This window comes from Chiloscyllium plagiosum, unplaced genomic scaffold (assembly GCF_037043375.1).
Source record: "Chiloscyllium plagiosum isolate Xiang-an unplaced genomic scaffold, Cpla_swu_hap1 HiC_scaffold_7, whole genome shotgun sequence".
NCBI lineage: Eukaryota > Metazoa > Chordata > Chondrichthyes > Orectolobiformes > Hemiscylliidae > Chiloscyllium > Chiloscyllium plagiosum.
This window is the reverse complement of record NW_028270145.1, coordinates 58700978-58716635: the sequence shown is the minus strand read 5'-3', so window position 1 is coordinate 58716635 and position 15658 is coordinate 58700978. Positions and strand designations below refer to the sequence as shown.

The 15658-nt window shown below is 41.6% G+C and overlaps 1 protein-coding gene across 3 annotated transcripts in view; it reads right to left on the bottom strand.

Annotated features, from left to right (window-relative positions):
- Positions 1-15658, bottom strand: part of LOC122551600 (myosin light chain kinase, smooth muscle-like) — a 424085-nt gene that overhangs the window by 252563 nt on the left and 155864 nt on the right. For all 3 annotated transcript variants that reach the window (XM_087989064.1, XM_043693744.2, XM_043693743.2), the window contains exon 4: positions 1987-2194. In XM_087989064.1, coding sequence (XP_087845190.1) covers positions 1987-2194 — 208 coding nt within the window. The remainder of the gene's footprint in view (positions 1-1986; positions 2195-15658) is intronic.

Sequence of the window (15658 nt, the reverse complement as noted above, 5' to 3'; positions counted from 1 at the left end):
CCCAAGCTGAGGGATTCGATGGAAATAGACAACACTTGCTTCTTAAAAAAGTGAGATGGTAATGAATTGTAGAAGATGAGGACAATCAAAGCAGCATTTTATTAAAGTGATGATGCAGGCACTGTAATTGTGTGCAGTGGGAGCACCTTGCAAATGCAGTGATAGCAAACACAGCCATTTAATATATTAACTATCCTATGGAAATTACGGCCCAGCACACAGATGGTCATTTGAATTTTTCCAAATGAAGCAGGTTGAGTGGAGTGGATTGGAGGAGGGGTTGAAGGGCAATATTGTTTAAGAGGCAACACTTTGATTAATTGAGCATGTTAATAGATGGAACTCCTGTGCATTCAGATACCTTGGCTGAGTTTCAAAAGATCCAAAACCACTTACCTCAGCAACAATACTGAGTTCACATTTTGAATGACAGATTTAAGAGGTTCTTAAAAGATCTGTCTGTCTTTTACATGATTGATGATGAGAAGTTTGTCTGCTTTTGTAACAATTCATCCACTTGATGGGATTTCAAATCTTTGACTGTGTTTCATGAATAAGAGGTTTATTCAGTAGCAAGTGTACGTGAGTATACCCCTGTTGATTGTTGGAAGCTAATTATTTAATCAGCACATGGCTTCGAAGGTCCAGCCTGTAAGAGATAGTATGCGAATGTCCATGGAGGTGACATGGGATCACATGGGGTGCCATGGAAATGGCTGAAGGATGAGAGACAAGGATTAAAGTGCTTGACAGCAATTTATAAAGCTGTGCCAGAGTCTTATTGAACCCAGGCGAGCCTTCGGACCGGTCCACCTTGGTACTCACCCACTTCTGAACTGTGTCCGGAGGAAGCAGATCTGACTCAATCATGCTCCTCAATTCCAAACACCTCCCTGGAGCAAAAGTCATGCACTTTCATGGAGACAAGCCCCCACTCAAGATTCCTGTCCCGATAGTGAAAATGCAACACTTTGTCTGCGTTCAGTCTGGTGGCATTGCAGTTCTACTTGTAAATGCAAATACTTCCTGTAGAACTTTCTGGAACTTTAGGAAACCACGTGGTTTCTAAGAAAGGAGTGATAAGTGACTCAACTTCTCAGCCAACATGTTTATGATGTGATCATTTTATCTTTTAGATTTATGTAGTCAACTCAGATACTCAAATAGGTTTAGGAAAAAAGTTTGAAGAACTTGATTGCTTCGTAAGTTGTTGATTAATACATTTTCCCCATTGTGGCTAAATTAATCTATACATTTTAAAAAAGTGATTTATTTTCCCTTATAGATTGAGGTTTTTGATAGGTGCACATTTTTTTAAAAAGGCACATGAGAAAACTCTTTTCACTGAACAGATTTGTTCTTTTTCAGATAGTAACATGAGCGAATCACACTTTTCCTGTCTTTCATATATTTTGTCTTTGCCATTAGAGTACTCTCATTCCCTCTGACAACTTTGACAACTGGCACAGTACTTGTTTGATACTAAGTTTTTAATGCTACAGATAATGCTACAGAATTGAAAATGTTCCTATCAGGATGATAGAATCCCTACAATGTAGATAGAGGCCATTTGGCCCATTGAGTCTGCACCAACTCTCCAAAGACCACCCTACCCTATTCGCACAACCTTGCATTTCCCATGGCCAATCCACCTAACCTGTACATCTTTAGACTATGGGAGGAAACCAGAGTACCCAGAGGAAATCCACATCAACACCGGGAGAATATGCAAACTCCACACACAGTCACTCAAGGCTGGAATCAAACCCGGGTCCCTGGCGCTGTGAGGCAGCAATGCTAACCACTGTGCGACCACAGTATAAAGTAAACTAAAATGGAAATTAAGGTATGTCTTACAAGGGAATCTGTTTAGCAGTAATATATTTAAAAGGTAACAGCTTGCAAACAATTAATCTTCCAATTCATTTCAATTGTTATGTAATGAGTCAGAATCATTATTCCACCCCATTAGTCATATGGACATACCTTGTACTGTTAATTCCACAGTGACTTGGCGAACTCCAGCAGCATTGGCAGTTTCACATGTGTACTTTCCAGCATCATCTTTTTGCACTTGTTTTATGACTAGGCTGAAGGTTCCACGCTTATTTTGCTCAGTAATGTACCGATCATTCTTTGGGACAAGCTGTCCATTCTTGTACCATGTAACATGAGGTTCTGGACGTCCCCTCACCTGAAAGAGAAAGAATTACTACTAATTGTGCTGATGAGTGGCAAAAACGTTTATTTTAAGTATGGGGAGCAACAGGGGATGAATTCTTCTGTTCATTTAGTGTTCTACAATCATAAATGTAAAGTGTTAACTGTACAAATAAAAAGGTAAAGTCACTTCCTGACTTTATAAATGAGCCTACCATGGGGAACCTTATCAAATGCCTTGCTGAAGTCCATATACACCACATCCACTGCTCGACCTTCGTCGACCTGTCTTGACACCTCCTCAAAGAACTCAATAAGATTTGTGAGGCATGATCTGCCCCTCACAAAGCCATGCTGACTGCCTTTAATCACGCTATGCTTTGCCAAATAGTCATAAATCCTATCACTAAGAACTTTTTCCAAAACTTTGCTGACCACAGACGTAAGACTGACTGGTCTGTAATTGCCAGGGATTTCTCTATTCACCTTCTTGAAAAGAGGAACAACATTCACCTCCTTCCAATCCTCTGATACGACTCCCGTGGAGAGTGAGGAGGCAAAGATCTTCGTCAGTGGCTTAACAAACCTCCTTTCGCGGTTCCTGGAGAAGCCTAGGATAAATCTGGTCTGGCCCTGGGGACTTATCAAACTTTCCCAATAGATTTACTACATCCTGTCACTGCCCCATCTGCAACTGCCCCCCTCTCAGATATGTGGTTCTGATTCTCACCCCCATGCCATGTGTAGATGGGCATCACTAAACATCGGCATTTGTCTGTAGGATCTTGTTAAAGACAGCCTCCCAAAGAAAATCCAGAATCAAAGATTGTTCATGATGTTTTTCTGAAAGATAATCAAATTTTACATTGGATTCACAACAAGGATTTTTCCAAAACAGGAAAACTCAGATAGTTCCTTTCCTTCAACAGACTGAACAAAATGACTTCAAATAGTACCCAACACAGGTGCTAAAACCTGAAAACTGTAAACCCATACATAGGATCTCCAGTAAACAAACAGTTATTGTAAGATTTGAGACTAAAAAAAATTATTTGTTTTTTTAAAAAAAAGTTCCATGAGGGTGATCCTTCACTGAGGTTTGAGTATCAGCCAGGTTGTTGTTGCAATAAAACTATTCAGTCTTTTTTTCTGATAGATATAATTAGATCGTCCAAATAATTTTTGCATAGTATAATGTAGCCCATGTTTTGCTTCTGTGTTAATAAACTTTTACGTTCTTATTAAAAAGTACATTGACAGTCTCTTGTACTTAACAATATTCAGTGACTGACAACCATGTAAACAAAAATAAAACTTGTGATCTATCAAGTTAAGCATCACTCTGGGCTCTGACTTATTCAGTTTTACCATAAGTTGAGATCATGGTGGCTCAGTAGTTAGCAGTGCTGCCTCACAGCACCAGGGTCCCAGGTTCAATCCCAGCCTCAGGTGACTGTGTGGAGTTTGTACATTCTCCCAGTATCTGCATGGGTTTCCTCCGGGTGCTCCGGTTTCCTCCCACAGTCCAAAGATGTGCAGGTTAGCTGAATTGGCTATGCTAAATTGCCCGTAGTGTTAGGTGCATTAGTCAAAGGGAAATGGGTCTGGGTGGGTTACTCTTCAGAGGGTTGGTGTGGACTTGTTGGGCTGAAGGGCCTGTTTTCACACTGTAGGGAATCTCATCTAATAACTTTACATACCATTTTGTACTACGAGCAGTCATCTAATAAGAAAACTCATCAAACATAGAATCTGTACAATCATCAGAAACTAAGCTTTTTATCCCAAATTTCCCAGAGGAGAATGCAAATCCCAAAGATAATATCTTGAACCATTTACATTTAAGCATTATTAAGGCATTCCATCACTCGAGCACACCCCACATCAAACATCAGTTTTAACAGCAAACATGCTTCTTTCTCACTAATAACCTAACAGTGAAACACATTCCAACATCCCAAAGACCGAATTAATCCTAGTTTGCTATATTGGATTTGCTGGGGAGGACAGACAGCCAAAAATATTCCAATTCTAACTGTTTTACAATATCAGAAGTAAGTGACAGTCTGACAAATTATGCAATTGTGTAAAGGAAGGTGAAGACCTCGTGGTATTATTGCCAGGCTCTTAATCTAAAGACCCAGGCAATGTTCTGAGGCTTTGGTTCAAATCCTACCATGGCAAGTGGTGGAATTTGAATTTAACAAACATCTGGAATTAACAGTTGTCCAATTATAGCCATGAAACTGTTGCTGATTGTTGGTGAAAACCTATCTGGTTCACTAATGTCCTTTTAGGGAAGGAAATAGCCATTCTTTACTGGTCTGGCCTACAAATGACTCCAGATGCACAGCAATGTGGCTGACTCTTAGCCCTGTGGTTGATAAAGGGTGAGCACTAAATGCTGGCCTAGACAGTCACACCCACATTCTGTGCATGAATGGAGAAAAAGTCTTAACAATGTAGTAAATATCAGCTCTTGTCTCTGGTACTCTGATTTCTGCTGTTGTAACCAACTTTGCTCTTGATCCAAATAAAAACGGAAATTATTGGCAAAACTCAGCAAGTCTGGTGGCATCTTGCAGATGGGTAAGCAGATAGGTAGAGATGGAGCCCAGTGAGAAATATGAAAGGGTTAAGTGGGTAGGTAATCCAGGGTATTATGTATGGCAGGCCAGGACAGAAGGGAAGCTGAATAAGTGATCATGAGAGCTGATAGTAACAGAAAATGGGTAGTCTCTGCTGAATGCAAATTCTGTAATGTGCTAATAGGTCTGAGAGTGGATGAAAATGGGCTCGCTGTGCTATAAGCAAGCCATGTCAGAACAGCACTGAATATTGGGGTGAATGAAAAACATAGAAGGTTGGCAGCTGGCTCTAAAGTGATTGAACTCGATATTGAGTCTCAGATGCTGGAGGGTCCCCAAAAGGAAGGTGGGATGCTGTTCTTCAAGCCTGTGCTAAAGTTTGTGCTGATGTTTTTGATCCAGTTAGGCAGCATGTAACTTTTACTGAAGGTTTTATATATCAGTTAAGGTAGGCTCGGAGATTATTACTATGCATCTACAATTCTCCAATGATGAGCACAATTGTGCAGGTACAAGAACGGGTTTCTGAGGATTTTCCAGTAGACTAGATGACAAAGATTCACAGTTTACCAAAGAAGTCAGTAGAACAGGTTGCAGGCTTGTTCACTGAGCTGGACGGTTTGTTGTCAGACATTTTGTCACCATGCTAGGTAACATCATCAGTGAGCCTCTGGTGAAGCGCTGGTTTTCTGTCCCGCTTTCTATTTATGTTGTCTTGGTCTGTTTACACTGGGTGATATCATTTCTGGTTCTTTTTCTCAAAGGTTGGTAAATAGAGTCCAAATCGATGCGTTTATTGATGGGTTTCTGGTTTGAATGCCTGTTTGTCTCAGGCATCTTAGCAGAAGCAATAATGCAGAGACTCAAACAAACAGCCACGATCCAACCCAAGCTTTGGGTCCGCTATGACCTTTGTCATCATGAAACAGAACAAATTAGAGGAAACCTACAATATCACCAACATCATCCTTACTGGCATAAACTCCACAAAAGAGGAAGAGAACAATAACAGATTCCCCTTCCTAGATGTCACAGTGGAACAAACAGTTAATGGAGAACTACACGCCAATGTCGACAGGAAAGCAACACACAGACCATATACTTAACTACAGGAGCAATCATCCCAAAACCCACAAACGGAGCTACATCAGGACATTATTTAAACATGCAGGCAACAACACACTGCAGCACCCAGGAACTATAAGCAGCAGAAGAAAAATACCTGTACAGCGTATTCAAGAAGAACGGGTACCCGATAAACACAGTCCCCCGATTCTTCAACAACAAACACAAACAAGAAGACACAACATGCCCAGAGCTAAACTACCACACATCAAAGACATTTCGGAGATGACCACCAGACTACTCCAACCCCTTGGCATCATGGTGCCCACAAACCTAAAACACTGAAACAGTTACTGATAAACCTACAGGTCCCCATACCAGCAACCATCAAAACAAATTTCATTTACAAAATATACTGCAAAGACTGTAAAAATCACTACATCAGACAGGCAGGCAGGAAACTAGCCACCAGGCTACACAAACACCAACTAGCCACATGACCCACTATCACTAGTATCCTTACACACAGATGAAGAAAGACATAACTTTGACTGGGACAACACATCTATCCTAGGTCAGGCTAAACAGAGACATGCACGGGGATTCCTAGAGGCCTGGCATTCACACTGGAACTCATAAATAAACACATCAATTTGGACCCCATTTACCAACCTCTGAGAAAAGGAAACGGAAATGATATCACACACCACAACACATAAATAGAAAGTGAGACAGAATACCTGCGCTTCACTAGAGGCTCATGATGTTACCTAGGATGGTGATGAAACGTCTGAGGAGAAAGTGAGGTCTGCAGATGCTGGAGATCAAAGTTGAAACTTTATTGCTGGAACAGCACAGCAGGTCAGGCAGCATCCAGGGAACAGGAGATTCGACGTTTCGGGCACAGGCCCTTCTTCAGAAACGTCTGAGAACAAACCTTCCAGCTCAGTTAGCAAACTTACAACCTGAATCTCAACTGAAGCTACAAATCTTCTCAAAAATTACAAGTTGGTGGAAGTTTATTTTTAGCTATTTCACAGATTTTAAAAATTCTTTCGAGGGATAGGGGGATCACTGACAGCATTTCCTGTCCATACTAATTGTGTTGGAGAAGGTATCATGAGCTGCCTCTTTGAACTGCTACAATTCAATCAGATTCAATCAATCAGCACATCGATCTGGACCCAATATACCGACCACTGCAGTGGACAGCTGAAACTGACAACCAGAAGCGGCAGATTCAAACCACTATAAATGCTGGAGGAAAGATCACAGAAGCGCTTCACAGGAGGCTTCCAAACACTGAGGATGTCACCTAGACAGGGGACGAAACGTCTGCAACACAAATTCCCAGCTCGGCAAACAGAACCACAACAACTTACATGTCATTTGATTTAAGCTCTGTTGTCACATTGACAATGCTGACGTGATGACGTTGCTATGCTTCTGCTGCTGTTATCCTTCTAGACAGTAGAGGTCATGAGTTTAGAATGTGCTCTTGAAGCAGCTTTGGGAATTTACAGCAGTGCATTCTGTACATGAGACTCACTGCTGTAAATGCACATCAATGGCAGTAGAAATGAATGTTGAAGTTGGTGGATGCAATGTCAATCAAATAAGTTGCTTTGTTCTAGAGATGTATTCGTTCCTGGAATGTGGGCAGTGTTTCATCACAATCCAGACTTGTGCCGCTTTAGATAGTGCTGTGTTTGAGGAGGCAGGGCATTAGTTACAACCTCTGACCTGCTCTTGTAACAATATTTATATAGCTCGTCCAGTTCAGTTTCTGATTAATGATAACTCCAAGGGTGCTGAGAGAGGGAATTCAGCAATGGTCATGCCATTGGGAAATTGTTGGATTGTCTCTTCTTAAAGATGGTAACTTAAGCAGCTGTGTAGTATGAAGGTTATTTGCCACTTGTCAATCCAAGCCTGAATGTTGTCTAGATTTTGCTCCGAATGGCCATGGACTGTTTCAATACCTTAGGAATTGCGAATGGCACTGAACATTGACCTTATGATGAAGGGAAGGTCATTGATGAAATGGCTGAAGATAGTTGGGGATAGGAACCCCTGTAGTGATGTCCATGGACTGAGATAATTGATCATTGATAATCATAACCATCTTCCTAAGCTAGGTATGATTCCAAGCTGCAGAAAATGTTCTTCCTGATTCTCATTTACTTAAGCTTTACAAGGATCTTTATTACCATACTCAGTGAAATCTCCCTTGATGTCATGGCAGTCAGTCTCATTTCATCTCTAGAGTTCAGCATCATGATGCATGTTTGTGTCAAAACTGTAATGAGGTTCAGAGCTGACTGGCCTTGGTGGAACCCAAACTTAGTGTCAGTCAGTAGGTTATCACTGAGCAAGTGTCATTTGACAGAATTGTCACTGATTCTTTCCCTCACAATGATCGAGAGTAGATTGATGGGGTAGTAACTGACTGTATTTGATTGATCTTTTTTTTGTGGACAGGACATACCTGCACAATTTTCCACATTGCTGGAAAGATAAACTTTAGTAACAATTCATAAAACAAAAATGCAAATAAACAATCAGATCTGCTCATTCTGGCTTGGCAAAATTTCCCGTCAAATAAAGGAAATTGGTGTCGCAGATTTTCTTATACCAATTGATATGATTATATGGTCACTATTGGATAAGATTTTTATTCCAGATTTTAAAGTTCCTTGTTCAGTGTGTAATGGCTGTAATTAGCAAATTTATGTGTTCATTTGATGCTATTTCTTTAGTTCTGTCTCTTCCTGAGACACTTAAAAACTGATAACACAGCTCACTAATTTCTTAATATAAATTCTTTAAACTCCTGTTTCTGGGGCTTTTCCCTGCTTTTAAGTCACTCGATTACTGCCTTCTGCTCTGACTGTTTTGGAGATCGCGAAGTTGCACTGCTACTATTACATATGTTTTCTCTCTGAATGACCTGCTTCTCTCTGAAAGGAACCTGCACACTCTGCCTGACCATCTGGATGGATCTAGCATTCTGTCTTCCTGTGTCAGGAAGACGAGGCAACAGCAGTTTGTTTTCTATTCTATCCTTTTTTCTAATGTGCTGAATTATTCACCACAAAGGTTTTAAAGACCTTATTTAGATGTACATAAGCAAAACTTGAGACAATCTGGCATCACTTATAAAACTCATAAAATTAACATTGAAATGCAGAAACATAAAAGATAGGAGCAGGAGAAGGTCATTCAGCCCATCGAGCCTGCTCCACCATTCATCACGGTCGCAGCCGATCAGTAGCTTAATCCTGCTTTCTCCCTATAACCTTTGATCCCACTGGCCTCAAATATAGAAACAAATGCCCTTCCTTCTTAACACATGCAATCTAGAAATACAAATTTAACTTAAAGCTATACATGTTTTGGTTCACTTTAAATCCCGAGTTTCCAAATATCATGACCCTTCATCACAAATAAATAAAGGAAAAAGAAAGGACCATATTGCAAAGCATCCCTTTAACTATCAAGGAAATAATGCTGTCCCTTTGCTCCTTCTATTCCCTATAACTGATAGAGGGTTTATGCTATGTTACAAGTCTTCTTGGATGTTATCTATTTTCCTAGAATAGCTAGTGGAGGAAAGAATGATGAAAAATTAGATGTTAATTCATAGTCCAAAAAGGCATGGGGTTCGTCAGGAGTATGATAGATAAAGGTCAAAACAGTCATTGTGAACTGAGGCTCATCAATTCAGAAACAGAAAACAAGTCACAGAAATGGTCCTTGCACTAATTTGCAGGCCTGAAATTGCCATATCACGATGGCCACCAAATAAGCCATTTAAAAAATTGGCATTTTAGGATCATAATTCATAATTCAATAAAATGGAATGGATTATAACTAAAACAAGTCAAAAGATTGCCCAGATTACAAATCGCCTTGCAAAGACATCAGGATACTCAAGCAGTGGCCGATCCACATCAAATGGAGTGCTCGTAAAAACATCCAGGAGAATGTTTTGAGGATAAAAGCCATTAATTGTTGTTCAATGAAAAATCTGAGGCAACTTGAGCTTAAAGAGAATATACAATCTAGTCTCTTGAAATAAAACATGTCAAGGCATGCTTTACAGAGTTTCAAGATTTACAGCTACCTTTTGAACAATGACTTTCATTATACACAACTTGTCCAGCTATACTACTGGGTAATGTTAAGGCTTTTATATAACCATTCATCTTTTCAGAGAAGACTTGTATTTCAAATTAAAATCCTAACCTTGTTACCAAGAATGGATCCAAGACTTATTTAATCAAACAAATAACAAGTTTTGTGATTAATGATCATTATGAAATCAAATGCCCTGATTTTTGATCCCAGGTCCAATTTGCAGAGGTGGAGGATTCCCAGCTCGGCACATCCCACCTTTAAAACTGGAAGCCCACTCTGTCTATTTTCGGTCGCGGGGATTGGGCTGGTTCAAGTCGGGCTGTGTGACCCGGGAAGAGCTGAGGAGGCAGCCTGTTTCCAAGATAGCCAGGTGAAAAGCCTGCCTTGAAGTCAAGCACTGACCAAACATCAAAATAAAAGAGTAACAAGTGTAAAGTAACTGCAGAGAGGCCAGTATCCTGTCACCAAGTCACCCTTTATTTACTTGTGCACAGTACATTGACTGTGAGCAGCTAGCGCAGAGTCAGTCCCCTGAACTGAGGAGATTGTAAATCTCCTGGTTTTATACACATATATATATATATATATATATATATATATTCTTTTTTTTCTTTATCTTCTTTTTTTTCTGTTTTTTTTCTCCTTTTTTAACCCCCACACTACCGCCTAACTAATTTTTTCCCCAGTACCCATGGTGTGTGTGTGTGCAGGTGTGAGACACAGTGAGAACATAAAGTGCACGAATCTTTATTCAATTTCCACCACCAGGAAGATAGGAAAACACCCGGGTGTCCAGTGACAAGCACTGCCCTTCACATCAAAGGGCAATGCTGTGTGATCAAACAGTGAAGGGGAGGGCAGGGACTAAATCAAAATAGAGTTGGAGGGGGAAATAATGCACTCCACTCCCTGCGGCGCCCACCTCTCCCTGAACAACTCCAGGGTGTTGGTGGAAATCTCCTGGTTATATTTTCTTTTTTTTTTTTCAATTTCCACCACCAGGAAGGTAGGAAAACACCCGGGTGGCCAGTGACAAACACTGCCCTTCACATCGAAGGGCAATGCTGTGTGATCAAACCATAATCACCTGTTTATTTTTTTTTCCTTTTTTTTCTTTTTTTTTCTTTTTTTAAAAATTTAACCCCCACACTACCACCTAAGTGCGGTAGTGCTTATTTTTTCCCCAGCACCCATGGTGTGTGTGTGCAGGTGTGAGACACAGTGAAAGACACAAAGTGCACGAATCTTTATTCAAATTCCACCACCAGGAAGATAGGAAAACACCCGGGTGGCCAGTGACAAGCACTGCCCTTCACATCAAAGGGCAATGCTGTGTGATCAAACAGTGAAGGGGAGGGCAGGGACTAAATCAAAATAGAGTTGGAGGGGGAAATAATGCACTCCACTCCCTGCGGCGCCCACCTCTCCCTGAACAACTCCAGGGTGTTGGTGGAAATCTCCTGGTTATATCAGTCAGCCAGGGCTTTCCTGATTGGTCCAGGTTAACAACCCTAACCAAGGAGTCGGTAATCAACAAGATCAACCTGGTTCCAATCACAACATGAAACTTCTTTCCAGCTCATCTCTCACAATCCCCTTATTTGACCTCATTCCCACATACTTCCCATGCCTCATCCATGCCTGCTAATACCATCTACCCATCTCCCATACCCTCTCATAAAACCTCTACCCCTCATAAACCCATAACCAGGGCTGTGGACAGGGTTTTAAACTAAATGGTCAGGGCGGTGGGGGAGTTGGGTTCAGCTGCATAGAAAATTATAGAAAAAGTCAAAGTAGAGGAGAGGTCAGCAGAGATTAGTTTTGTTTCCAGTACAAGTAATAGGGCAGTGAGCATGAAAAAGGTCATAGAACAATATATAACATAGAAAAGTACAGCACAGAGCAGGCCCTTTGGCCCATGATGTTGTGCCCACGATTAATCCTAATGTAAAATAAAATAACTTAACCTATGGACCCTTCAATTCACTGCTATCCATGTGCATGTCCAGCAGTCGCTAAATGTCCCTAATAATTCTACCACCACCACCACTGGCAATGCATCCCATGCATTCACAATTCTCTGCGTAAAGAACCTTCCTCTGTACCTTTCTCCTAATATCTTAAAACTATGACCTCTCATGCCAGCCGATCCTGCCGTGGGAAAAAGTCTCTGGCTATTGACTCTATCTATTCCTCTCGTTATCTTGTACACCTCGATCAGGTCTCCTCTCTTCCTTCAACTCTTCAGAGAGAAAAGTCGGAGCTTAGTCAACCTCTCTTCGTAAGACAGGCCCTCCAGTCCAGGCAGCTGGTAAACCTTCTTTGCACCCTCTCCAAAGCCTCTGTATCTTTCCTAGTGTAGGGCAACCAGAACTGGACACAATATTCCAAGTGTGGTCTCCCCAGGGACTTGCAGAACTGTAGCAAAGCCTCGCGGCTCTTAAACTCGATCCCCCTGTTAATGAAAGCCAAAACACCACTTGCTTTCTTAACAACCCTACTCACTTTGGTGGCAACTTTGAGGAATCGATGTACTTGAACACCAAGATTCCTCCGTTCCTCCACACTGCCAAGAACCATGTCTTTAATCCTATATTCAGCATTCGTGATCGAACTTCCAAAATGCATCACTTTGCATTTATCCAGGTTGAACTCCATTTGCCATTACTCAGCCAGGCTCTGCATCCTGTCTATGTCACGCTGCAGCCTGCAGTAGCCCTCGATACTATCAACGGCACCTCAAACCTTTGTGTCATTTGCAATGCACCCCTCAACCTCCTCATCAAGTCAATTATAAAAACTACAAAGAGTAGAGCCCCATGATCAGAGCCCTGTGTGACCCCACTCAACACAGACCTCCAGGCAGAATACTTTCCATCTACAACCACTCTGCCTTCTGTCAGCTAACCAATTCTGAATCCAGATAGCCAAATCTCCCTGTCTCCCATACTTCCTGACTTTATGAATGAGCCTGCCATGGGGAACCTTATTAAATGCCTTGCTGAAGTCTATATACACCACATCCATTGCTCGACCTTCGTTGACTTGTCTTGTTACCACCTCAAAGAATTCAATAAGATTAGTGAGGCAAGACCTGCCCCTCACAAAGCCATGCTGACTGCCTTTATTCACGCTATGCTTTGCAAAATAGTCATAAATCCTATCCCTCAGAACTCTTTCCAAAACCTTGCTGACCACAGACATAAGACTGACTGACCTGTAATTGCCAGGGATTTCCCTATTCCACTTCTTGAAAAGAGAAACAACATTCGCCTCCTTCCAATCCTCTGGTACGACTCCCGTGGAGAGTGAGGAGGCAAAGATCTTCACCAGTAGCTTAGCAACCTCCTTTCTCACTTCCCGGAGCAGCCTAGGATAAATCTGGGTCTGGCCCTGGGGACTTATCAATCTTAATGTTTGCCAAAATTTCCAGCACATCAGCTTCATCAATCTTGATCTGGTCAAGACTGTATCCCAGCTCCTTAAAGTTCTCATTCACAACGAGGTCCATTTCCTTAGTGAAAACCAAAGCAAAAAACTCATTTAGGGCTTTCCCTATCTGCTCAGACTCCACACACAAGTTCTCTATGCAATCTCTTTTTGGCCCTATCTTCACCCTGATCACTCCCTTATTCCTCACGTATGAGTAAAATATCTTTCAGTTCTCCCTACTCCTTCTTGCCAAGCCTTTATTATGCCCCCTCCTGGCTCTCCTCAGTCCATTTTTGAGCTCCTTTCTAGCAAGCCTGTAATCCTCTAAAGCTGTGCTAGGTCCATACTTCCTCCACGTTACGTAAGCTGCCTTCTTCCTTTTGACAAGAAGCTCCTCTGTTCTAGTCATCCAAGGTTCCTTAATCTTACCCCTCTTACCTGTCTCAGAAGGACAAATTCATACATCACTCGCAACAACTGCTCCTTAAACAGTCTCCACATGTCTGCTGTGCCCTTTCTGTGGAACAATCACTCCCAGTCTGTACTTCTGTAGAACATAAAACCGTACAGCACAGAACAGGCCCTTTGGCCCTCTATGTTGCGCTGACCTGTGAACTAATCTTAGCCCATCTCCTCCACTATCCCATCATCATCCATGTGCTTATCCAAGGATTGTTGAAATGCCCCAAATGTGGCTGAGTTAACTACATCGGCAGGCAGAGCATTCCATGCCCTTATTATTCTCTGAGTAAAGAACCTGCCTCTGACATCTGTCTTAAATCTGTCACCCCTCAATTTGCAGCTATGCCCCCTCGTAAAAGCTGACATCATCATCCTAGGAAAAAGACTTTCACTGCCTATCCTATCTAATCCTCTGATCATCTTGTATGTCTCTATCAAATCCCCTCTTAGCCTTCTTCTCTCCAATAAGAACAGACCCAAGTCTCTCAGCCTTTCCTCATAAGACCTTCCCTCCAGACCAGGCAACATCCTGGTAAATCTCTTATGCACCTTTTCCAATGCTTCCAAATCCTTCCTGTAATGGGGTGACCAGAACTGTACACAATATTCCAAGTGAAGCTGCACTAGCGTTTTGTATAGTTGCAGCATGACATTATGGCTCTGGAACTCAATCCCTCTAACAATAAAACCTAACACACCGTATGCCTTCTTAACAACACTATCAACTTGTGTGGCAACTTTCAGGGATCTATATACATGGACTCCAAGATCCCCCTGCACATCCATACTACCAAGAATTGTTCCATTGACCCAGTATTCTGCCTTCCTATTATTCTTCCTAAAGTGAATCACCTCGCATTTAGCTGCATTGAACTCCATTTGCCACTTCTCAGCCCAATTCTGCAGTTTATCCAAGTCCCGCTGCAACCTGCACCATTCTGGGATCTAAATATCCAAGGATATCCATCCTATCGAAAGGAGAGGTAGATGGGGGGGAAGAGGCAGGATTAGTAAGAAATGAAATTAAAATCAATAGTAAGTACTAATATAGAGTCAGAAGGCGTATAATCTGTATAGCTAGAGTTGAGGAACTGCAAAGGATAAAAGACTCAGATGGCAGTTGTGTACACGCCTCCTCGCAGTAGTCAGGATGTGGGTATAGTGACTGTAACCATAGAACATGAATTCCCTGATTGGGGTTGTTAACTTGGTCCAAGTTAGTTACGGGAGCCGTAACTAACAGATATAAACAGGAGTGTCACTTTGTGTTTTTCACTGTGTCTGAAAAAAAGACAAAAAAAAACAGGAGCGTTGCTGGGGAAAAATAAGCACTACCGCAGTTAGGCGGTAGTTTGGGAAAAAAAATATAAGTAGGAGTGTCACAAAGCCCTTTAAAAAAAATAAACAGGAGTGTCACTTTGTGTCTTTCACTGTGTCTGAAAAAAAGACAAAAAAAAGAAAAAAAAGAAAAGTAAAAAAATGAAAAAAAAAATAAACAGGAGTGTCAGACACCCTGTCCACTTTGAGAGATTGCTCTGAGGGAGGTGGATCAATGTCAAGGACTCTCCACATATAAATAAAGGATGACTTGGTGACGGGACACTGGCCTCTGTAGAGATATTACAGTGGCAATGAGAGTAAAGCATGCTCCTGAAGAAATTTGGTCACAACTGTTGGCTTTCAGTTAGGGTAAACATTGTTTGCGTCCTGCTGTTATTTGGGAAACTTAACTAGTTCAAAACCTCTGTAGAAGAGTGGCCCCAGTGTGTGGAAAGAATGCATTAATTTTTCCAGGCACATGTCACTGG